The sequence below is a fragment of the Amphiura filiformis genome, chromosome 20 (assembly GCF_039555335.1).
Source record: "Amphiura filiformis chromosome 20, Afil_fr2py, whole genome shotgun sequence".
Classification (NCBI taxonomy): Eukaryota; Metazoa; Echinodermata; class Ophiuroidea; order Amphilepidida; family Amphiuridae; genus Amphiura; species Amphiura filiformis.
The window spans coordinates 32729848-32756926 of record NC_092647.1 but is presented as its reverse complement, the minus strand read 5'-3'; the positions used below and the strand labels follow the sequence as shown (position 1 = coordinate 32756926).

Sequence of the window (27079 nt, the reverse complement as noted above, 5' to 3'; positions counted from 1 at the left end):
CACGCCTTCTGAACACATTTTAACACCGTACAGGTACATCTGTACTGGGTCGTGTCAACGTGTCAGTTGTATATACGCGCAGGCTGTCGCAAAAAAAAACACCTACAGTTAAAATTAGTTTAATTAAACTTGGTGAGTTGAAATACATCCACTGTAACACGTGTGGCAGAGAGCAGCAGGTCGTGTCGCAACAGTGTGGGTATGTAACTGTATTCTTTGACTCTAGTAATGCGTTTGGTCTATCAATGTTTCTATTTAAAAGCCTCCGTGTGCCATAATTATAACCCTATTATAATTAAAGACAGAGATAAATGCAATTTACCGCGTCTGACGTCGTCTGTCAATCAAACTCCTCACGGCTCTTGATTTGTCAATAGCGCGTATGACGTCATGACGTCGTGATGTTATTTTGACATGACCGGTCAGCTGTGCATGTGAGATGAGCGGTAAATTGCCATTTTGAACACCGAACAAGTCAGCGAATATTGACTCCGAAATAGTGCAAAAGCAGTGCTTTCTCAGCTTTGATTTTGTGAAAAAACAAGTCAAGTAAAGAACATAATGGATGGTGACTGTAAGCTACACAGTGTTCTTGCCAGAGAACTCAAAGACAGGTAAAATGACTCATCTGCAGTGGATAAAGTGAGCCGTTTCGTGATGAACGTTTAACATGTGTTCAACAATGATCTGATTGTAAACATGTATAGTGAACTTGAATGAACTCAAGAAAGCATGGATATGCCGAAAGCTTTAGAAACTTACCACGCTATACTTCAGTCATCATGGTCATGTCAGTAAGCTGTGTCATCTGTAGCTCCTCACATACACAAATACAATATGGGTGTTCTTCGTGATGAATACTAAGTTCGTCGTCGCTCTCATCATCATCGTCGTCGCTGTCGTCATCGTCAAGTGCAAACCTGAAGGACTCCATTGCTTCATCGCTCAGTCTGGCATCACATTTTACTTCTCGGGTCCAATATTCATGTTCAATGTTTATCACATGCCGTTCTGCTGCAGCCCAGTTTTCTGGAGTGACATTCGCAAGGGCTTCCTGCATCAGTTTCAGGACATCTTTCACCTTGAACGTGGAATTTTTTACAGCTACATCACCTTTTACTTGAGCCCAAATAAGCTCGATTGGATTGAGTTCACAAGTGTACGGTGGAAGCCTCAATATAAAGTGTCCATATTTTTTAGCAAGATTGTCAATCTTGTATTCAACGTTACGAGGTTTATTTCTATCAATTAAAGACTGCAATTGTATTTTGATCATAGCTTTTTCATACGAAATGCTATGGTCACGCAGCCACTGTTGCTGAACAGATTTCTTATCATGGATTGTAGGCGTTCGATTAACTTTAACCGTATGATAACTTGCGTTATCTACAACTATTACTGAATTTGGTGGAACATTTTTAATAGTTTTTCTTCGAACCATTCTTCAAATGTTGCCGAGTCCATTTCATCATGATAGTCATTTGATGCACATTTGCTCTGGAAAACAAGCTCACAATTAGGGACAAAACCGTTGGCTGTTCCGGCATGGAGAATGATTAAACGACTGCCTTTCCCGGTTGGCACTTTCAGGCCACCATCGCCCGCGGCGTTCACCCAACACTTGCTTAGGGACGCACCATTAGATTCTCAGGGTGGGGGTAGGAAGTTTTTCAAAAAAAAAACTTCACCCACTACATGAGCAAAAAAAAAAACTTTCCCCACCAACACTAAAAAAAAAAAAAACCTTCCCCACCTAACTGTGTATAATGCATGAAATTAAAAAAAAAAAACTTCCGCCTTCGGCGATAAAAAAAAAACTTCGCCGCCTTTTGGCGGCGAAAAAATTTCTTCCCCGACCCCAACTTCCTACCCCCCCCCTGAGTATCAAATGGTGCGTCCCTTACGGTGTGATTGGCGCAGACCCAGGTCTCGTCCAGGTATACAAACGGTCTACCTTCATCTCGTAGTCTTTTAATTAATTCCAGATATTCAAATCTCCTGGCAATAATGTCAGGCCTTTCGGTTAAAATGCGTCTACCATCACGCTTTTTGTACTTGTAGCCCATTTTCTTTACCAGGCGAAGCAATGATTTAATGCTAGCGGTGAAACCAATGGTACCCCGCAATTTTGCATGTAATTTCTCCATATTCAGCCATTCACCTGAACTATAAAAGTCATGTATTGTTCGATGGATGACGTCTCTGGCAAAATTATCTATTTTGTCCATTACTGGCTTACATTTGGGACCTCTACGTTTTGGTGAGGTACATTCTGGACCGTGTTTTTTGGCATCCTGCTTGACTTGAGAAACTGATCGTCGAGACAGTCCAGTGGCATCCGCCGTTTGCTGCAGTGCTTCCAAAGCAATTCCATAATTTCTACCGTGAGTTTTCCTCGCAGCATCTTCAAAATATTTATACACGTTGTTGACTATTTGGCGAGCCTGACGCTCGAGATGGTGTCCTGATCCAACTTTAGACATAATGTAAGCAGTTACTTAGCAATAGTATTGTGAAAACAACTCTAAATTAAGAATTTATTGACACGACTTATTTGAGCGTAAGCTTCAAAGATGGCGATTTTATAAAACTGTGAAAAAGTGTTGTTTTTTGCCTAACAACTCGCGGTATTTTTTTCCCGCAATCTATTATCGTTTTGATATGCTATAGCGTTTTGATATTAAGCGTATTCAACAGGACTCGTATTAACATCACTTGTGAAGCCGTAAAAACATTTGCACCATTTCCAGTTACTATGTTTCCGATGCCTAGCCCCTAAGGGCCTAGCCTAGGCCAGAAAAAACCAACAAAAAAAACCAGGGTTCGGAGGCCTAGCCTAGCCTAGGCCAGAAAAACAAAACAAAAAAATACAGGGCCTAGCTTTGGGAAGCAGCATGTATTTTTCTGCTTGGTCATGTTGGTCTAGTCCTCAGAAACAGGGAGTAGGTGAGTAGATTCAAATTCAGGTGGTGGGCCAAAGAAAAGTGTTGAAAGTTTTATTGAATGCAGGAAAAATCAAAATCTAGTCTCATCTCATGTTTTATTGTTTTTACATGATGCTATGAATGAATGTTTAGTTCTGTCATGCAATGCAATTCTATTCCCAATCCATCCCTGCGGTCCATACCCATCATGTAAAGATTTTAATGACTTCAAAATGTTTTTTAACTTTGGTTTCACTTTATTAAATCCTAGTACTACTTTCATGACTTTTAGGCATACCTTCACATAGTTCAGATTTGTGCAGAACTACATTTAACATGTTTAAACAATGTACCATCGGAACCAGTTTCTCTTGTAATTCAATTTGTAACACCATACACATGCATTGCATGCATGTACAATTTGTACATGTGTATGGTTTTATTATAAACATCTCAAAAAAGTAACTGACCCCTTAAATAATGACCATTATTCAAAAACGGGTATTACAAATCTGTAAAATGCATTGGAAGCAGAATTTATTTCTGCACATTTTGACACCTCATTTGTAGCAATTGACTAAATATTGACGTCACAACGTACATTTAAATCAATGTAGCCCAAGATTTGAAAGTTGCAGTAAATTATATTTATTTTGCATTCAGTGTAATGGAAGGAAATCTGTGTAATCGTATCTGAGTGTTTTTATTGTAAAAATGTGTATGTAAGTGCAACTTTCAAATCTGGACCTTAACTTGACCGGTGTTTTATTGTTTTCTGGGCTATCGTATCAAATGAGGTGTCAAAATGCGCTGAAATAAATTCTGCTTCCAACGCATTTGACAGATTTGCAACACAATAGCCCCTTTTTGAATAATGGCCATCATTTAAGGGGGGCTAGTTACTTTTTTTGAGATGTTTATTTTGAAACAGGTTTTGTTCATATTGCATATCACATTTTTAGGCCTAATGTAATTAATTGACATGATTTATAGTTTTGCTAATTAATAACATTATCTTAAGGCTGAAAAAATAACATGAATGTTGTCCGGACCTATTTAATATTGTTATTATAATTATTTTTTTACCATTCATTTCTGTGTAGAATTGCAAAGTGTTTGTCAACATATCATAAAAGGGGATATGTTGTCATTTCCCCAAAGCCCTAACAAAACATAATAACAAAAATAACAAAAATGTTTGAAAATCTCCAAAAATTGGTGATGGCTGGGACGATATACATGTTATAATTTATTGTTATTTATTTCACTTGGCCTAATAGGCCTAAAAAAAGACTTTGGCCTACTTTTAAGGTCGGTTGGGTTACGCCAATCAAAAATTGAATGGTGCAGGTATTTCATTAAAAGTGCATAAACATCAACATGTTTTGGATGATTTGAGTTGAGGTTGCTTAATTTTTGGCAGATCATTTTGAAAATTCACCACCCTGGGGTACATATAATTATCGCACAGCCCCTATAAACATTCCGTAAATTTCTGCTAGAATGTTTTGCATCATGTTTTTACAAATGTTTAAAACAATGTTCCTTTTATAGCCTATTACCTTTTCTGTAAGTGTATAATGGTTGTTTCCTGGGTTTAAGGGGTACTACACCCTGGCCAATTTGTGCCTATTTTTGCATTTTTCTCAAAAATTATAGCACATTGGTGACAAGTAAGATATGTATATTATAGGGGCAAGGACTACAACTACTGTACTGAAAATTCAGCAACTCAAAGCAAGTAGTTATTGATATATTGATTAAATATTGGGTTTCCCTCATTTTTGACTGTAACGCCACAACTGTTGTCTGTGCTGAAATAAAATTTCCAGTGCAGTAGTTGTAGTCCTTGCCCCTATAATATACATATTTTACTTGTCCCCACTGTGCTATAATTTTTTGAGAAAAATGCAAAAATAGGCACAAAATTTGGCAGGGGTGTAGTATAGTCAAGTTCTGGCACTACCATTCAAATGTTTTCTTGTTTAGTAATTGTATTGTACTATAATATTTTACACTTTTTGTAAAAAAATTTGCAGATTAAATTGTTTAATTATATTTCACACATGTTTCATGATTTGAATCCTTCCTTTACAGTCATGTCAAAATCCAATTAAGAATACTTTCAGGTGGTACTACACCCCCTGATAGATTTTGTGACTAATTTTGCATTTTTCAAAAAAATAACTACACACTGGTAACAAAAGTTATGTAGGAAATCAAATTACTTCACTGAAATTTCAGTGATTCAAGACAAGTGATTCATTATAATATATGTTAAAGGCCCATATAAAATTAACAGATGTGGAAATAGGAGTATAAAGTGACCAGTAGATACCAGTTGTAGTCCTACTAATTCATGGCATATTGGATGGCCTAGGGGAAAGTTAGCCCATATTAGCAAGACTATCCTTGCCTTAAAGGTGAAACAAACCTACTCATGTTACCCTCTGGCCATGGGCTGGCCTGGTGTCAGATCTTACCCAGGGAAAGATGACATTCCAATATATGCCTTTAAGAAATTAGGTCCATTCTAGCGGTACCTCTTTTCTTATTTACATACCGCTTGTCTTGAGCCACGGAAATACCAGTGTAGTAGGGGATTCCTTGCCCCTATAATTATAACTTTTGTTACCAGTGTGTTATTATTTTTTGAGAACATTATGCAAAAATAGTCACAAATTTTGCAAGGGGTGTAGTACCCCCATAAGACCCTTCGCACTTGATTATTACCGGGGTAGTTTTCTGTTTACCGCCCATGTCCAAAATTGAAAATCTCGAAATAATTAATTATTTTATTTTTATTTCTAAATATCTCCTTTAAAATAACTTGCAACTACTTCTACTTGTCATTTTATCATATGACTTTAATAATATCAACAATAATGATGAATGAACAGAGAGTACAACTCCACCTTCACTTATTTATAAAATCAAATTGTTGTGAAATAATTAAATGCCCGCTCTAGTCAAAACGAGTCAATAGTTGCTTGTAATAGTTCAAACTAAATAAAGAAAATAAAGATAATTAATAACTAATAATTAAAAGTCATCTCGTCCCTTTTTCAAAATCTTTAACAGGAAACTAATATAATAAATCAAGTGCGAAGGGCCTAAGTTTCCAACTAATGATGATGCAGCCCAGGGGTGCATTACATGTTGCAGGTCTTAAAACAAGTTTGTATCGACCAACTAAAAAAACTTAGGGGGTACTACACCCATGTGGTAAATTTGAGACTATTTTTGCATTTTTCTCAAAAATTAATAACACACTGGTAACAAAAGTTGTGTATATTATTGGGGCAAGGAATCCAATTACTACACTGAAATTTCAGTAACTGAAGACGAGCGGTTCACTAAATATGATAGGAAATGAGGTACATCCTAGCGGTACCTCATTTTCTATCATAAGTATCGAAATTTATTGAGGGGTGTAGTACCCCTTAAATAGGTTCACATGTTTTTAAATATATTTTTTTTTGGTGCATTTAGAGCCTCACTTGAAGGCTTATTCAGTGATAGTGTAAAAAAAATTAATTGTGTACACTAAAGATAGTCATTCAAATTGCCATTTGTATTTTTTGAATTGAAAAATTTGCACAAAAAAACCCATTTATGTAGGCCTAGCTAATTTCTCTACTAATAACTGTAATCTAAATTATGAGCCGGGAGGATTTCCAAATGGCGTGCCAAAATTGCTTGCACCCCACCCCAAGATGCCCCCATTAAAATTCCGAAAATTTACACTTTTTGCAGTAATTTGCGCAAAATTGGCTAAAATTCAATACAAGACCCCCCTGAAAAAAATCATGGCACCGCACCGCCACTGACCACAAAAAACTGTATTGATGTCAATGATGATACCCGGGATGATCAGTTTAGAAAATCCCCAAAAATCTTTCTTTTTTTCCTGTTTTTGTCACTCGAAGTCCAGGACTGGGTCGTATAAAAAAGCAATGAACTACTTTTGATTTAATTCATCAGTTGGCATTTGTACAAAGAAAACACAATTTAGCACTCACTTAATAGCCTTGCACCTTCCTCGTACGTACATGGCCCACTCATGCCCCGAACCACAACACGACACCTAGTTTTGATTTTGTTTGTATTTATTTATATAAATATCGAATAATAAATTAATTATTATAATTTATTTGGCGTAGTACATGTACAGTGCTGTTGTATTTTGGCTTTTTGGGCATTAAATCTGTTGTTGCTTTGGTTTAAAGAAGTCTGCACTTTTATGCGGCGAAAATCAAAGCAAATCATGTACTCTCCGTGTACGTATTAAACGTACACATGGTACACGCAGTTCAACTTGCAACATCAGTCGTGCCGCATGCCGTGTTTACATCAAAACCGCGCCAAAGTAGGCGCTTAGCTCCGCCCCCTACACACCCTCATTGAGTTTACGTCAGACGCGGTAAATTGCTTTTATCTCTGTCTTTAATTATACCAGGCCCGTACGCAGGATTTCATTGGGGGGGTGCTGATTTTGAAAAAGTGGACCTTTTTCCAAGGGGGGGCGATTTTGTGAAAAGTGGATCAAATTTGGACCTTTTTGTCCAAAAAAGCGTAAAAAACCCCATTTTTTTTCTCGCTACGCTCGCAAATTCTGAAATTTTGGGACTTTTTGTACAATTTTCCAGATTTGGGGGGGCCCCCCCCCCCCTGCGTACGGGCCTGCCTATTACAACCTAACCATTACCCTAACCCCAACCCGGGTGGGTCCTATAATCCTTACCTCCCGGCCTTGCCTTAACTCTAACATTCCATAAGCATTAAAGACCAATTCAGTGATTTGCTCTCCGGACAATCGTAAAAATCATCAAAATTCAGATTTTGGTACCTTTGTCATTGTCATATAGATGTTATTTAAGATAGAAATAAGGCATTTACATGAATCTGTAATTTATATAATTATACTGACAGTATACAATGGTATAAATTAGCTACATCTGTAGCCTATTTGAATGGCGTTCAACTTCGTCAATACTGCTATTTTCTGCCAAATGTTTCATTACCATAACACCAAATGACAATTTGTTTGAATGACATATCCTTCACTTTTAAGCAATTTATAAACAATAATTATTGTGATTCTTTTTTACACTTGCGCTGGGATCACTGAATGGGCGTTTATCATGTTTATGTATTTAAGCGTTTTGGTTGACCTCGACTATTCTATAAGTCCACGCGTTATAAGTACTAGAGTTAATACCCGTATGCGTAACAGCACACATAAAGTCACATTATATTTAAGTATTATAACTTTGTTGGAAAAATAGTTTTTAGTCATTTGGAGCGTGGCTTATGATGTACGACCACAAAATTAATTCTGTGTGTACGACAGTTATCCTTTGACCTTGGATGACATTAATTAATCTATTAATTAATTAATTTAATTAATGTATGCATGTATTTATTTTACTGACTACTCCCTTTCCTACTTAAAGGGTCAATATAAACACCAGAGCAAGTGCATACTGTACAGAATGCATCAGAGCTATTTATAGATGAGCAGACAGTGCACACAGGGTGGCAAAATGGATTTTGGATTTTTAACAAAGATTCGACCTCTGATTTCGACCGTAGGTAGCTAAAGACACTCCCCATATTTTGCTTGATCTCCCGTATAAATTACAGCCCAATCAGACCAAGTTTAAAATTTGACCTTCGACCTCCGATTTCGACCGAAGGTAGCTTAGGACACTCCCCATATTTTCCTTGATCTCCCGTATGAATTACAGCCCAATCGGACCAAGTTTAAAATTTGACCTTTGACCTTCGACCTCCGATTTCGACCGAAGGTAGCTTAGGACACTCCCCGTATTTTCCTTGATCTCCCGTATGAATTACAGCCCAATCGGACCAAGTTTAAAATTTGACCTTTGACCTTCGACCTCCGATTTCGACCGAAGGTAGCTTACGACACTCCCCGTATTTTTCTGCATCCCCCGTGCGAATTTGGCGAGGCTGGGATCAAAACTGACGGAGCCTTTTACACACATACACACATACATACATACAACATTAGGCAAATTATAGTAAGATAATTAATTCTTAATATATAAACATGATAAATGCCATGTAGTTTGTATTTTGATTAAAATTCATTTTTGTGCGATTGTATAGCCAGAATTGTTGACACACGGAAAAGTTATTATAATTTGTATTTAAAACATTAATAGGAATTAGGAGTTCACAACCAGAGAATTTTATCCCACTTTCGCTGGAATCGACCATTTACTTTACCCTACAAAAGTGTCACTTTGACGAGAATTATATCTAAAAAAGCTATACAAGTACATTTTTAAAACGCGCTTTTGTCTATATATCTTTTCAACCATAGTTTGGATTTTCATGAAATTTTCAATGGAATTTTTTTTTTGTCTTGTTACTCATATATTGATTTTGGTTATGTGTATAATGATTCGGTCACTTTTCTATTATACAGTGTATGCTGTGCATCACTTCGTCTAAAATATGACCTACAATCTTAGAAATAAGTACTTGGAACACTTGGCACACTCTGCCGTAAATACCGTGCATCCATGATCATAATGACGTATATTGTGCTTGGGAACAAACATGACAAAATGATTTACCCTTTCCCCCCTCCACATCAATCAATGTTGGACACATTGGGAAACCGCTGAAGACATTGGCATTTCTCAACATTGCTTGGGAGAATGGGGGTGACAGTTTTCCGTTATTTACATGCAAGCGTTCCAAGACTTATTTCCAAGATTGTAGGTATTTGCATAAAATGACGTTGTGTTTCGAAAGAGTATTAACAGGAGTACGTGATATTAGTGAAGCAAAATCAGTAGGAACTCGGCAATCCTAGTTTTGAGATATGGGTCAAATGACGTGTGTAGGTGTGGGAAAATCAACATTGACTTTTTTGTAAAAATGGAAGAGAAAAACGTTCTTCTTTCACTTGAAAATATTTCTGATGGAATTCCGAAGGAAAATGTTTGAAAAGTAACATTTTGGACCCTCATCCAACTTCGATAATTGTCAAAAATCGTGAATTTATTCCATAGGAAGCTCAGATTTAGCGTTTGTTATGCAAACTTTCGTAGCCATATCTTAAACTGAACAAAATGTGTATCGTTGCTAAGTTGACTATGTATTTGCTGGTCATCATGGACGTGGGAACAGATTCAAAACAGTTTTAAAAACAGCTACTTTGAAAAACAAAACAAAAATAAATAAGAAAATTTTCAGACGTTACACCTTCAGTAGATAGAAACACAATTGACAATGCATCAAAATACCATGTAGTTAGTGATTTTTTTAGATGCTAAGATTTTGAATTTAAAACATTCAGTTTAGCAGAATGACAAGAGAAAAGAAAAGAAAAATGCTAAAGTGAACAATACTCTTTTGCCTTACACACGATTAATGATTTATGTGCCTATAATAGCAAATAACGAAACCAAATCCTGTGCTTAAGGTTAGAAACTATTTAGCTACTAGTACTGTTGCGCTTTAGTAGTTCACAGCATCTTGTGAATGGTAGTAAGCTTTGCATTGATCATTTCATAGCGAGTGTGTATAGAAGAATTCAAATATCACAGATATACTTTTGTAGGTCCTGTGGTTCTTGAGGTATGTTGTAAAGAGGGCTGAAGCAACAACACTTTTTGTAAAACGTACATAATTCATGAACAACAATATATCCAAGGAAGTTTTCAAAGCTTTTACAAAACATCAAAGTTTTATTTTTCAATGATATATTGATTTAGACAATGAAAATGAAGTACAAAAATGTAAATAAGTATACCAACATACGGAAAAGGTCTAACAAATCCATTTCATTCCTCACTTTACTCTCTTAACTTATATCATAAAGGAGTATTTCGTGACAGCATCCTCTTTTTGTAACTGCATTTGCTGTCCCCCCCCTGTGCGTACCGTCTAATACACAGTTCGTGTGGCGTAATCACTGCTATTTCTTTATAGCCTACATACATGTATATCTAATCAATTTTTTTAAATATTTATTCATACCGTGGGTTTCAAACTTTCTTAGATTTTTAGCATCTAATATCTTCAAAAAGGCATTGAATACCGTGCTTCTGTAGACAATAGGCCAATATTGACGTTAAAAAGCAGCGGTACTTTAAACACGTTTATCACTAAAATACACCAACATACTTCGCAAAGTAATGTAACTTGCACACCTGACAAATAAAAAGACAAAAACAGCAGATGTTGACACATCGTTAACGTTATCCGGGAGTTTATGAGCTTTTGTGTAATTTAATAGTACAATGTATACAGAATAATATTTTTCAAATCGGTTGTGTGCCAGTAAATGGTGCACATGTTACCTTTGCATCCGTAACCATGGTAATGGTTCTGCTTTTCTCTTTTATTGTCAAAAGCTTTTGAAAGCAATCTAAGCATACCATCAGAATCACTTGCACATGTTACCTTTGAATCCGTAACCAGTGGTTCTGCTTTTGACTTCTTCTTTTTTTTTTTATCCCGGCTATTGAAAACAATCTACTTTCAGAATCACTTGTATCTGACATATTCCAGCTCAAATCTTGATATAACTTTTGTAATGTGCAACCTTTGTAATATGCAAACTCCGTGACTAACAGTGACGTATTAAGATCTTCTATCAACTAATATTGCATATGTGATGCGATCAATCAAAATCAGTCGGGACTCGGAAATATTTTCAGTTTCTTTTAGGATAGTAAAAAGCATTTACAAAGCTTCATTTTACAGAAAACCCCATTGAAATTGAACAACCAGTTCCAAATATATGAGTAATTAAAGAGTTTCCAAAACAAAAAATGAGGAAATATTTCCTTTGTTTAGCTATAACTAAAAATCGATATTTCCGAGTTCCCACTGATTTTGCTTGATCGCATCACATATTTGTATATTATGCGCGTCTTCTTACCCTGTTTGACAACAAAATTAAATTTGTAAATGTTCGGGCGCATATACGTCCCCCGGTAAAATAATTTTTGGATCAGGTCAATGCAGATTTTACAGTCCCCTAAAAAGGTTTATATATAGTTTTCTGGTCTCAAATTGAGAGTAACGCCATAGTACGTTTACGCGTTGCTCCATCTGCGCCGGTATAGGGTCAAAACCGATAAATCGGCAGTATTTGAAAAAAAAACCGTGCAGACATATCTTCGATATGAGTTGAACCCAGGAGAGGAACATGAAAAAAAAACCCACGAAACTGAGGTCAACCGAAGTCACGGGTCATTGCCCGATGGGCTTAAATTTGGAGGTTATAAGTCATAACAAGCCACCGCCAGATTTTTATGACTCCTATGTCACAGCAGCTCTAGTTATTTTTGCCATCACGTTTGAGATTGGCTCATTGTATTGGATAAATTAATTGTTTCGCATTTTGCTCCCTTCTTTCTCTCTCACGCCCCACCTTTCCCCCTCCCAGATTGCATTCAGGTGAAAGAAGTACATTGAAATAACGACTATAACATGGAAGCTAACGGTAGTTCAAAGAAAATCGATGACGTTGGCGAGACGGAAAGGGACGTTGCCACACGCAACCAGTTTGCGGCAGAAAAACACGCAGTCATATACAAAAAACACAGACCAAAAGCAGATCCCAAAGCAATTGAAAGAATATTAAATTTCGCCAAAGAAAAGGTAATGTTGTGACGATAAATTGTTATACTTAATTACTGTTTCATCTGATTCCATTTCGTGATAGTCATTCCCGTTTCCGTTCATTCCCTCATCCCTTGGGACTCCAAATCTGGTGCCTCGCTCTCCTTTCCCATGGACTAGTTCCCCAATTTAAGATTCATAACAGTAACAACGATTGTTTACACTGTAAAAATTTGACCGTAATTTTTACGGTAGAATACCTGGCAACTATTTAAAGTTGCCAGCATTCTACAGTAAAAACGACGATTTTACACGTATTTCACCGTATAATTCGCATATCGACGGTATATTGCGGTAAAAGTACGGTAAAATGCCCATAATCCTGTATAAAATACGGTAGAAAGCATGTATATTTTACGGTTAAAATTACAGTTGTCGCCGTAAGTAAACACTGCACATTATACAAAATAGCATTTAAACACAAATTTCTGCCAGGACAATACAGCTTTTTACTTAAAACAATATAAGATGCAACACTTTAACACACATAAAAAATAGAAACAAAATCTAACGGTACTAACATGCCAATTTTCAGTGAAATAGTAATTCAATGTTACAGTAAATAACCGTAAAGTTTACGGTAAAGTGCCGTAAAATAACGGTAATATTTGACAGTGTATCAAACCTAATGAAGAAATGATTATCTGTTATCTTGCGTGCCAGGCAATGGAAATAGGCCCCTACATTAAATATACTCTTAAATCTTCTTAAATCTTGGCTACAAAATAAAAGTTGGTTAAAGCGAATACAATGCAGATTTGGTACGTACGTCGGTCTGAAAAGAAAGGCTAATTTATTGATGAAAATATGATTTTTGGTTGTTTAGATGTGTTGGTTAAAGCGAATACAGATTTGGTACGTCGGAAATGGTTAAAAACTGAAGCCAAAAGTTTAGAAAGCATCATACTGTATAGCTTTGGATAATCTCCATAAAAATGATTCGAAGATGCGGTTGTCCAACTGCTTTACTTAGGATAAATATTTTGTTCCTATTTGAGCTCCCTGACATGCCTTGAGACTTCAATAAAAAAAACACCGTGTTTTACATGAGAACAAAGGACATGATACCCAGTTAAACTGTACTATCTGCAAGCATTAGATATTAATTAAATTATTTGAACAAAATGAAGCAATTTAATCATTTTAAATCTGTAATGATTTCCACATAAGATGTGGGCAACCTTTTTAATCAAAATTAGCCTTTCTTTTTAGACCGTTTCCGACGCACCAAATCTGTATCGTAACAACCAATAATCACATTTTAATCAAATAACTTTAATTTTTAGCCAAGATATAAGAGTATAATCATGGGTAATTTCATTCTCCTGGCACATCAGATAACAGAGATGTGACGATGGAGGTAGAACTTTTTGAATGACCCTCGTAATTCTTTATCTCTTCATTTCAGAAGTCTACGCGTTTTACGTTGGCTGTCGATATTGCCTGTGGTTCTGGACAAGGCACTGAAGACTTAGCACAACATTTTGAAAAAGTTATAGGCATTGACATAAGTTCTGCCCAAATCAACGAAGCCAATCGTACAAACAAGGCCACGAATGTTGAATACAAGTAAGCATATACCGACCGGCGTACCGCAAAAGAATTTAGGTACCAGTTATATTCATCCCTGCTTCCTTGGGTTTTTGATCACCGTTTCATTAATTTTCAACCGATTTTATCAACTCTATAAGGGTACATGTAATCTCTGCTGGTTTTAATTGTGACATATTTGTCTTTGTTTATATCTGATATACCGGGTGAACATAATTGATTCCTTAATATTTAGTGGTCTGTATTACCATGGTATTAATATAAACATGAACTTTGATGAAATAATTATATTTTGTTGTCAAAAAATGTCTTCTAAAAAGTCATCACGATCATCCATACGTGATTGATTCTTGGATAACAGCTGATAACAGCCTTGCCAGACATTTCGATTCAAACCAGGACAATGACCACGCAGCGTTTTAATTTGAGATATTTCCCCCTGAAATGATCAATGGAGTATTACAAACAAATATTTTGATAACAAACCAGGCCCGTAACCAGGGGGGGTGCTGCAAAAATGCCAAAGGCCCAAAAAGTTCCCCTTTTTGACCCAAAAATGTCCAAATCCGCCCAAGTCCAAATTTTGAAGAAAAAAAAGTCCACTTTTTCAAAATCAGCACCCCCCAAATAAATCCTGGTTATGGGCCTGTAGTAAACGCTTAACCCTAGAACTACTGAGCCATATTTTGTCACACGGACTACGAAGGGGGTGGGGGGAGGTCTCCCCAATTTTCAATTTTAAACGTCATATTCCGTTTAATGCTATATCAATGTATAGCTATGGGTCTCCTCTATCCAGTGATAGAGTACAAAATAAGTACAAACATTTCCCCGGTAATGTCGCTATGACGTCATAATGCGAGCGCGTCCATGCAAATTTGGACAATTCTGGCTATGTACAAAAGTATAGGCAAAATTGATTTACGACTAAAAATTTTACGAACATGCAATATTATTTCATAACAAGCAAAAGTTCAATAGCTTTTGGAATCATTTTACAAGAGCAAAATAAAAATCATGGTTATTACTGTAGAAACCTATGGTGGGCTCACCCCCCCATCTATGGTCATTTTGAATATCCGGTTCTACTCCCGGGTAAGGTGCTGGGGTAAAATATTATCACTAAAATGAGAGCAAAGGATGGATCTACGATTAGCTTAGGTTGTTTGGTCGTAAACACGCGCGTTTTTATGACGGATAAAAATATTAAGATTGAGTTGGTATACAATCCCCCCCCACCTTCGTAGTTCTAGGATTCTTCCAAATCTTCGTGATGACATAATTGTGTGTCCTTTTAACTAATTACATATAAATTTCGGGTATGATGTATCAAAAAGGAATACAGAATTAGTGCCTATATCTGTCCAATGTTTGTGTGAATCCTTTCTTTCTTATCAGGGTTGGAGATGCTGAAAATATCCCTGTAAAAGACAACTCGGTGGATCTCGTCACCTGCTCACAGGCTGTACATTGGTTTGACTTTGATACTTTTTTGCGGGAGGTCGACCGGATTCTGACCCCAAATGGCGTATTAGCAGTGTATTCGCGTGGCGATTACGTTCTACTCCACGATGACCAGGAAGTAGAAAAAGAATTAACAACAATCTATAAAGAGGTAAAACTTTCAAAACTATTAACCAATCTTAAAGGATGATTTCGTGATCCTAGCATCCTCTTTTTATGACATTTTTCAGTAGATATCCACGAAAAAGCTTATTTCCAAAATTTCAGTTGATTCCGATTTTGCGTTTGCGAGTTATGCATGATTATGTGTATTACACTGCTCCATAGACAATGTGTTGTAATTTCGTTCTGGTGCACCAGAACGAAATTCAAATTTGGCGATATTTTTGCTAAACGAATTAATCTGCAAGAAATATTTGGTACATAAACATTATGTAGCCAGAGGTATCCAGTGGTGTAAAAATCTCAACTTTTTTTGGGAAAAGTGGGGGGATGAGGCTGTGGATCACGAAATGCCCCTTTAAGTCCAATTGCGATTGCTGCAATGCTTTATCAATCGCGCGATGAAATTTAAACGTACTGCATCGATCGCGCATGAAAGCTACCGCCACTGCACATATCTATCAACCTCCAGTGCCCTCCTTCCCGTCCTCACTAACCCCTTTCTTACAAGAAGTAACATAATGGCATGTTCTATTTAAAAATATATGCACCTGCTATACTTTTCTCAGAAGTATCCAACACTGCAAGCTCCAGTAAAAACAAGTCAATTTACGGAACTTAATCCCCTTGCCGTTGAAGTTTTCACACAACGCCATTTCGTAAACTGATTTTTTACGTCATGATCACATTCAAAAGTATATATACCAAGCTTGACCGACAATATGTGGCATGTTTTTTACCCTAACCGTAAGAGATTGCTTGACTAGATAATACATAACTTGTAATTGTGTACCGAATAAGGAAATATGGAAACAATTGTTCTTAATTTGACGTATTTCAGTGCAAAATTTACTGCTCACTAGAGATTTTCATGTTCACTTCGACTTCTAGAACCTTTTACGGCAAAGTGGTGTTAAACATTCTTTCTGCTGACATTTAAGAACTCCTATTGATACATTGATGAATGACCTAAAGTGGCTCAAATTAGACCAAAGCTGGAACAATCATATTCTTGTTATGTTATTCAAGTGCCTTACTGGGAAAGCTCCTGATTATCTTTGTTCTAGATTCAGCTTTACCCATTCTATTCATAGCTATAGTACAATAATTCACTTCTTGTTCCTCATTACAAGAGCAACTCTGGTTTAAGAACTTTTCATGTCAGAGCAGCTAATCTTTGGAATAACTCAATTGACATTAATACTCGTTCAAACTTTGATTCAATGTCTATTGGTCAATTTAAAAAATATATTCAGGGTGATTGATCATTATGTAATCATATTATTATTATGTAATTGTATATTTTAACCAATTTCATTATGTGCAATGTACTGTAAATGTTATTCCATTCCATTCATTAAAATATACTTTTGTTTATATTCTTAAGTTATACTCTGTAACAGGTCCCCCTAGAATAGCAGTGCTTTGTCACTGAAGGAGCTACCATGTGTAATGAAAGCGTAAATAAATAAATAAATAAATAAATAAATAAATAAATAAATAAATAAATAAATAAATAAATAAATAAATAATTCCCTATAATCCTGTGACCTGTTGAAGTTTGTGCTTCTGAACCGCATTTCGCAAACTCTATGATAATTAGCCTTTTCGAAGCATGGCGTACACAATAGGAGGGCAGTATTCAATATGCGTATAAAACCCGCCAAATTCAAAAGACTTTACCCACTTCATGCAGCGCCATCCTGTTGTGTCCGCCATACCTCTAAAAGGCTAATTGATCTTGTGCGCTGGTGTGTTGTGTGTACTTTTTACCTTGACTGCATAACTGGAATAAAGTACCAGACTTGAGCCAGTGACAGTCTGTATAGCTCAATGGGCGCAGCGTTCGTCGCACACGCGAAACTTGAAGGTCTGGGGTTATTGTCCCCACACAGGCAGGTGTGTCCAGAATTTTTTACCTGGTTTATTTGCCTATGCGTGATATGTTTCCATTGTACTGCTAGTGTGCGATGTGTGGTTCTTCTTTTCTTCTGTAGTTGCGTTCATATAATCACATTTACATACCTTCTGCTGTATTTTTTTCTGAATTCAGTGTACATGGAAAACGTTGAAGAACTACTGGAATGACCCTGTTCATGCCACTAGACAAAAGGGATATGTGGATCTCAATATACCTTATCCAGACTTCAACAGGTACGTTAAGGGTAGACTAGGCATTGTTGGTCGACATGGTCGAAGCAGCCACAAAAAAAATGATTTTTATTATCTAAATCAATGTTATTGAAAATTACTTTCACATTTTGCAAAAGTTTATTCTACAATTCATATATTTTGCAAACTTGCTTGATTTATTGTTGTGAATGAATTATGTACATTTTACAAAAGTGTTGTTGTTTCAGTCCTCTTTACAACATAACTCAAGAACCACAGGACCTATAAAGTATATCGGTGCTATTTGAATTCTTCTACACACCCGCTATGAAATGATCAATGCAAATTTTGCTAAAGCTAACTACCATTCGCAAGATGCTGTGAACTATCAAATCGCAACAGTTTAAAATAGTTGCTAACCTAAATTGGAGAGCAACATGTTGTGACTTATTCCTGTGGCTGTTACTGCTCATGAGTAAAAGCTCACTTCCGGTTTATAACGTGTACTTAAGACCCATTCAGTGCTTTGCGCATCCGGATGATCGTAAAAATCAGCAAAATTCAGATTTTGGTACCTTTGTCATTGTCATAAATATGTAAACATAGCCTGCTGGTGGTTTAGCTGAAAGCCGTGTATTTAAGACAAAAATAAGGAACTTACATGAATCTAATTTAGATACTGACAGTATCTAAATTAGTTACATTTGAAAGGGGCTTCAACTTCGTTAATACTGCTGTTTTCTTTGTGTTTGGCCAATTTTTTTTATGTCAAAAACACCAAATGACAATTTGAATGACTTATCCTTCACTTTTAAGCAATTTATAAACAATTTTAATTTTTTTTACACTTTCGCTGGGATCACTGAATGGGTCTTTAGTGTCTTGTACTGCACTTGTACTGCAGGAAGGCGTTCTTTATCGATCACGTTTCATTGAGCGTTCCAAGTGCGACCACCGGGGTGCGGTCATGTCTTTTTTCATGTTCCATTATTCCAATGCGTATACGGTCCCGTTGCATGATCCATTTTCAATGGCATCCATGTTGACTCAGTCACGTTAGCGTTGACGCAGTTGAAATTTGGCAGTGGATATCATGCATGAGTGAAAGCTTCGTTTTAATCAGAACATTGACGCACTTGCATATAGTTCTTGGATTTATATGTCCGCGCAGTTGGCGTAGTCGTAGTTGAAATTGTTGGCATCAAACAAAATGCACACGGGTTTGATAACAAATCAATACAGGTATATTTGATTGATCGATTGATCGATAATAACTTGCGTGTTTGATTGGCTGCAATGATTTTGTTTTCATTGTTTCTGTAGGACCAGGATACAGTCGAAGATGGACATGACTCTGACAGAGCTGACAGGATTTATTAGTTCCTTCACAGCCTACCAAAGATTTCGTAAAGAAAACCCAGATGAGGATATATTTACACCGCTTTATGCAAGGTAAAAAAGGTTTAAGTGCAAGAATGTCGCGACTCATCATACACAAAGAGTTTGCTGTGCTACCTAACTTATAGCACTCACTGCAAATTACTGATATTCCCAATACCTTCTATATTTTGGGCACAATCTATTTCATAACGCTATTTTTTTTATTTATAATAATGCATGTTTTATGCCCAAATACAATGATGATTAGCAGGTATTAGTGAAATTTACACTTAAAATAAATTTACAGCAAAATAAAACCACCAAATTTAGGTAACATCATAAAAATAACTTAAAAGAATGAATTAAAATGATTTACACATGCATGTAGGCCTAACGAAATAAACTCTTCAAAAAAGTTTGGAAATTTCCAAAACGGCAATATATCAGAAATATTTGAAATATATTTCCATATTGTTTCATATCAATACAAACATTGTTCTTTCCTCTCAAAAATGACACCAAATTTGTGACCAAAACTTATTCCACGGTTGAGTAACTGTCTTTGAAAAGACAGAGAGGTCTTAAACAAAATGTGCCAAATCTGCGCCATTTGCATCAGTAAACATGAGTAAGGAATATCACACTGTTTCATTAGTCTACGGTTTCGAAGTGCTGGCAGCCTGATGTACCGTCTTCTGCAGCCGCTGTTTTTCTTGGGTGGCCGCTTCAGGGTCTGTCTTTGACATCACCGGTTTGACGAAACTTGGCTTTTAGCTTGGAGATCATACTGCGGGAAACTCCAAAAGTTGTTGCAACTTGATTCTGAGGTATGCCAGCTACAAGCTGACCATTAGCTTGAACCTTATCCAGATCTGATAATCGAACCATGGTTGGTTAGAACTTTCTTTGCAAATGACAACTATGAAGAACTGTTAATCCCACCCTAGCCATTTTCATTCAAACTGCAAACAACTTTTCATTCATTCTTTTATTCATGCATTAACCCACTTATTTATTCATTCATTCAAAGCAATGAGATGAGTGCAGATGATGGTCAGTTTGGCACATTGTCTTTGAGACCTCTCTGTCTTTCAAAGATAGTTACTCAGCCGTGGAATAAGTTATCGTCACAAATGAGGTGTCATTGTTGACAGGAAAGAAAAATGTTTTCACTGATATGAAACAATATGGAGATAGAGTTCAAAAATATCTGATATACAGTCGTTTTTGAAAGTTTCCAAACTTTTTTTTTGAGGAGTTTATATTGTTGGTAATTTTAAGACTGAAATAGGCATGGTAGGGTTACACATTGCGGCGAGACAGAGAATTGATTTTGGCAACGACTCTCCTAAAATTAGTTTTGCTAGAATCAAAATTGATGTTTCTAAATTCCATGCAAGATGAATTGGCGAGAATCAATTTTGATTCATGCAAAGTTTGAATTTGCTTCAATGATGATAGGCCTATATCCCATAGGATTACATGTGGGTAAAACATAATTTTGAAACTTAATTTTAACCTTTTGACTTATTAATATTTTTTTTCACCAAATGCTCTTAGAAAGATGTTCAACTGTGAGAAATCAACCTTTAAAACTGGGTCAAGTTGTTTTTGCACCACACTGTAGAGACAAAAATCTGTGATCGGTTGAAAAATCCGTGAAAACCTAATCCATCACATATTTTTCACCGCCGTAGAAGTGATGATGTAACAGGATTAACTACTATAGCAATAGGTGAATACAACTTTTGAATATATCGCACAGAAAGAACAGAGATAAAGACCTGGATCGTAATTCTATAGAATATTCATATCATATTGATCACTCGCACCTGTAAGTAGATTAGTATCTTTGAAAAGAGCTGTATTGTATTTAATCTATGATTGCAGACATACTCAGGTGAGTAAAAATTATTTAAACATATTGCTATGGTAGTTAATCCTGTTACATCATCAGTTCTACGCGAATAGCTAGGAATAAAATGATCTCAAGTGTCGCGGTCATTTCAAATTGTTTATTTCAACTGTGTGAATGTGCTCTTATTGTAATGTCACTGAAGCTGTCAATTCTAAAGACTTCCAAGCTTGATCATGTTGATTGTCCCCGTCAACAATAGGATTTTGACTAGATGGAAAGACAAGATATTGATTGGATTTCTGTTTTTTTCCAGATTTTTGCGAGCATTGAAGGTAAACACAGAACCAGACAAGACCGTCGTAACAGCAGGTTGCCCATTATATTTGTTGATGGGACGTAAACCCGATGAGGAAGAAATTAAGCGTTTCCATTTCGTCTGGGAGGAAAATGAATAAATTAACGGAGTTATTTATTTATTTATTATTTATTTATTACACTTTATCATTATCACTGGCACATAATTACAAAAAAAATATAATATTGCACATAAGTTGCATCAAAAATTACACAATATAATGAAAGAAACAAAATTTGTCTTATAAAGTCCAGTGAATGGCTGGAGCGAACAGGTGCCAAGCACCTCTAATACCGCCCCACCAAATCCAAAAAAAGAAGGGAAGGGACAAATAAATTAGAGGGGGAAAATGCAGGTTAAGTTACGTTTGCCTGCAATTTGGACAATTACAAAAAGAGGTCTAAGTGCAAACACAAGTTGCGTCAAAGGTGCGAGCAAATTTGGAATAGTTATACATCATGCTTCCGAATGCAATTTTAGAGTTGGCTAATCAGAATGTATGACTGTATGTACGAGAAGAATTGGTCATAATCATGAATATCATCCCCAGCATTTTAGAATTGACCCATTTAAAATATAATTATTGGTTTGATTGTTGGGCAATAAGAAGGTATATTTTACAGCTTAGACAGGTTTTATTTGCTTAAAAACATTCCTAGACCATGTAGACACTTTTCTTACAAGCATAGTGACATTTTCGAGAATTTATATGCCCCGAAAACGGTGTATTTCCACCTAATGGGACTTGAAATTTATTCTAATTCAGGCTAAGCTGTAGTTTAAACTTTAACGTAGAGGTCATTGTTATGGGTCATTATTGTGGCGCCCTCTACGGAGGCGCCACAATATAGGCATGACTTTGTGAAACGCTTCTAATTTCACTCTTGCTAGATTGACTTCGCAATTGCTTTGCTAAAATTATGCCCAGCAGCCAGCTCATAAATAAAACCACAATTTGCTTGGATTTTATTTTATTATTGTTTTCTGATATGCACGGGATAAAATGGTGAGCGTATATTCTTTTGTTTAAAATACAAAATTAGGATTTATAAAAACACCAAATAAATCCTGACCTTTGTATGCGTTCAACCAGTTTACCGTGTGCCTTAGAACCCGATAGACGGTGACTTTTGACCATACACTAGGATCCACAACATGCTCATCTATCATGGGAACAGTCCTTGAAAATGTGGGTACACAAACTCATACTCTGCAACTTGAGGTCAAATTTTGCACTATGATTGTGTAATTGAGGTTATTGGACTATGCCATTGGGATGAGACTCTTGTGGTCCATAGTGATAAGATCAATTAACGAGGCCTCAATAAACTGATGGCTTTTGTTTGCTAATTACCATAGAATCTATATAGCGGTTATTGCCATGGAGGTAGTACTAGCTACTACCTCCAGGATCCTGTTATCTACCCAGCAATGTTTGCTTATCTCAATAATGGTAACAAATTGTAGTGTAATATAAAATGGTGCAAGACCAATGAAGACAGAAAAGGCAAACAGACAGAAATTTAGAGTTTTAAATTAGAGAGTTGACAGGAAGTTGTAAGAGTTAAATTGTTATGGATATAATTGGTGTAAGCGCGAAAATGTTGAATGTCAGATCAAAGTCATCCGAGGTGAATTAAGTAATGTCAATCACAAATTGTTACAGGTCATTTGAGGTGGACTAAGTTTATATTTGGATTGTCAGAACACCTTCCCCAATCAAACACATTTCTCTTGCATTTGATCATCTTCTACTTTTCCCTAGAAAATCATTATACCAAATCTACACACCATGGAATTCACCATATCACGTCCAAGTTCACATTGGGCGCCACATTCCTTTTTTAAAGGAATTTTTATTTAGTATATAATTTTATCTGTTAAATCCTGGTCAGATATTACACTTGTATTCAATCTCGGTTCGTCTTCATGTCCACCATGTCCATAGCCCTATCAAAACAGTAATCACGTGTTGAGTGCTTGACTTGTATGAACATGGAGTGCTTCATATATTTACCACTGGGATCTTGATCGATTGAGAACAAAAGGTACACAATTAGTTTACAAAGGTACAATATTTCCAACACCGCGGTTAAAGCCATAATGTACGATCTTATAATATGAAGTTGGTTACTTTTTTTCAAACCTGATTTATTTGGCATATTAATTTGTATTGTTTACACTCGTCCCAAGAAATTATGACTGTATGTCCTCATAGAAGGGCATGTTAAACGGCCAAAATAACCAGTAGGATTTCTTTCACTTTCCCGTGTTATTTCAGTTCAAAATGGACAGAAACTCTTCCCGACAATTATTACTTGTATTATTTCAGCATTTTGAATACAGAATAACAAATCTAAAATTTTAAGGAATTTGTACATTAAGGCTTTAAGGTGACAAATGGTGTGTGTTAGTTCAGTGAATACCATAAGATCGTTTACCACGGCTTCACCAAAATACCCAGCAAACACAAAACGTTTTCGACATCATTCGCAAAAGGTTATAAAAGGTTGTCAGAAAACGTTTAAATGTCGGGTTATATAAAGGGTACATTAATGGTATAAAACGTTTTCATAACATTAAATAACATTTGTTGTGCACAGCAAACACAAATGTTTTACAGAAAACATTTAAATGTCGGGTTATATAAAGGATATAAAAACAATTTTTGAAAACTTGGTACAAATCATTCTAAACAGAATGTTATTTTGGGGTTGAAAAAATATTTTGCAAAAAATGTTTGCCCAAAATATAACGTTTTTAAAATGTTTTCACGACCTTTACATAATCCGACATTTAAATGTTATTAAAACGTTTATGTGTTTGCTGGGTGCAAATATTTTAACATAATGTTATTTAAGTGTTGACAAAATATTTGGCCAAAAATGTTTGCAAAAATAGTTTACAATGACATTTCGAAAACATTTTTAAAATATTGTTGTAGTGTGTTTTCATACAAAACGTTTTAAAACGATTTCATGACCATGATGACCTGTATATAACCCGACATTTTAATGTTATTAAAACGTTTTTACCTAAACCAAAACCCAAAATATAACTTATTTAAAACGTTTTAAAAACGTTTGTGTTTGCTGGGTATATGACTATTTAACTTTCCTGGTTTTGGATATTGTTTGAAAGTACGTTTTCTTTACGAGTTGATGGAGCAAGATACATCATAGGTATTGGATGGTTTATCAATGAAGTGTTACTCTGTTATTCGCCACTGCTACGCTAATTGCCTAAGTCATTTTTTGTAATGTTGAGAATAAAGTACAAATTATAGTTCAAACATGCATCCATTACGTAATCACCCTAGTTATTTCGGTCTATTCCCTTTCATTTGTATCATCATGTTGTTCTTGTGCAAAGATTGGTGAATAAATATGTTTAAATGCATGCATCAACCATGTTTTGTACTTTGGCAATTAGGGTAACAGGCTGACGATAATCACGATATGGAAGAGTATGTTGTTGTGGTTAATGTTGTGTTTATACGATGCTAAGATGTGTTGAGGAGGTCACAGATTTTAAGTACCTGGGGGACATGGATGCAGAGTTCAGAAAAGGATGTAAAAATTCGAAAAGCAGCAGCCTAAGATCTGGAAGTCACTGTTCTCAACAAGGTTCAAGCAACGCTTATTTACAGCAACAGCAATCAGTACTGCTCTATCATGGTGTGAGGCATGGACAGTCACTTCCAAACTGGCACTAAAAGAGCTGGATGGCTGTTACACCAGAGTGTTGAGGGCAATGCGTAATGTCCACTGGAAACAACATTAATTATGACAAACAAAGAGTTGTATGGTGACCTCCCAAAGTTATCAGACAAGATCAGGTGAAAGAGGACACGGTTTGCTGGTCACTGCTACAGAAGCATGGCAGAAGCTGTATCTAAATTAGTGCACTGGATTCCGAAGCATGGGAAAAGAAAACAAGGAAGACCTGCCCTAACATATGTCGACCCCGGGATGTCGACATTTTAAGGCAAGACACTGAACTTGAATCTACTGGACATGGCAATAGCAATGCAAGACAGGAAGATATGGAGGGCCATCACAGTTCGAGGACAAAACTCGACTTAAGCAAACAAGTAAGCAAGATGTGTTGCAGTACATGTATTAAGTTGTTTACTTTGAGTTACTATGTAATGCGATACCCTTTAGCAACTCAATCAATAATATTGTTAATAAAGCTTTCAATCAATTTTTCACAGGGTATTTAATTAAAACATTGGGTATAAAATTTTAGGCTGGTATAGTATATAAATAGTGTCTAATATTGCGTTGTAAAATCACAATAAATTTCATAAACGTAATTCTGTTTCATCTGGTTCATTTCGTGTTAGCCATTCCCTTTCCCGTTCATTATTCCTCCTGGCTATTATTGGTCGCCACTATAAACAGCCGAATTAACGGATAAGTGATATTCCAGTCCAAGGGGGATGTCATTTTCTTCGGGGGGTCCCAAATATACCGGGGTGGGGTCATACATTTTTGGAAAGAAAACTAGGGGGGGTCATAAAACTTTTGATGACCAAAATGTAGGGAGTCACATGATGACCACAGATAGTATGATTATTTTATTCAAAAAAAACCCGATTGCAATACAATTGTAGCCTAAGGGTAAGGTGTATTGGTGGTGGTGGTGGTGGTGGGGAGGGGGGGGGGGGATGGGTCATAAAAAAATCCTTGCCGAAATATGGGGGGTCGCAATTTTATTGACGTCGACTTTTTGTAAATTTGGGACCCCCCTCCAGAAGAAAATAATAGCCGGGCCCCTAATTCCATATGCGCATGAACTGGCGACAAAATTAGTATTGTATTTAATAACGGATAAGCTGATTATTTGAACATCTACACCACGCTTTCAAATGTAGATGGACCTGTTCGAATATTGTACTGCAAAATTTAAAGACTTCTTCTTGGTCAGGTGACTTCAGACGAAGAAAGTCTGTGATTACACGATTATGCAAGAAACGGAAATCACCACCAAAACTGCTTTCTACAAGATTTTAGTTTGTCACAAAGGGTACAGACAAAGGTATCGGTAATAACGTTCGTCAAGAATTTAGGTAGGACAATAAACAACCACCGACAAAAACCAAAACCAATGCTAAAACTTTTAATTTGAAACAAGGCAGTTACATTTAATATTTGACATGTAGGAATACAAAATGGTTTTGACTTTCTTACAGGCGAGTTATATTTCATTGAAAAGTAGCAGCAGAGTGGAGTGTAGGGACGTGTGTGTGGGGGATGGGGTGAGCAATAATAGATGCCTTTTATCATTCAACATTTTAAAAAAACCCGCAGTGATTTATAGTGCGCTACGCACAGGTACAACGCCTAGACGTTGATCCACAAGCCTCAACACACTTTACAGGTTGTCGCCCCCACATCATTCCATAAACCAGTAAACAACAATTCAGGGTCTTGCTGCTTCAAGAGCGCACACACTAGACATTCCACAAATAACCTTCGCAACCAGGATCAGCTCCCCGAGTTTCGTACGGGTTACAACGAGACAAATTTGCAGTAAGTTCCTTGTCCAGGGGAATTTCAAGCTTACTCAATTTTTTCACGAGAGCATACTAGGCAC

The 27079-nt window shown here is 36.3% G+C and overlaps 1 protein-coding gene across 1 annotated transcript; it reads left to right on the top strand.

Moving 5' to 3' along the window:
• Positions 1-25780, top strand: LOC140142618 (putative methyltransferase DDB_G0268948). The gene is made up of 7 exons (XM_072164622.1): positions 1-199; positions 12361-12575; positions 14005-14165; positions 15546-15762; positions 17827-17927; positions 19209-19337; positions 21437-25780. The coding sequence occupies exons 2-7, from the start codon at positions 12405-12407 to the stop codon at positions 21576-21578; spliced, it is 921 nt and encodes a 306-aa protein (XP_072020723.1). The 5' UTR covers positions 1-199; positions 12361-12404; the 3' UTR covers positions 21579-25780.
• Positions 25781-27079: the final 1299 nt, after the last annotated feature.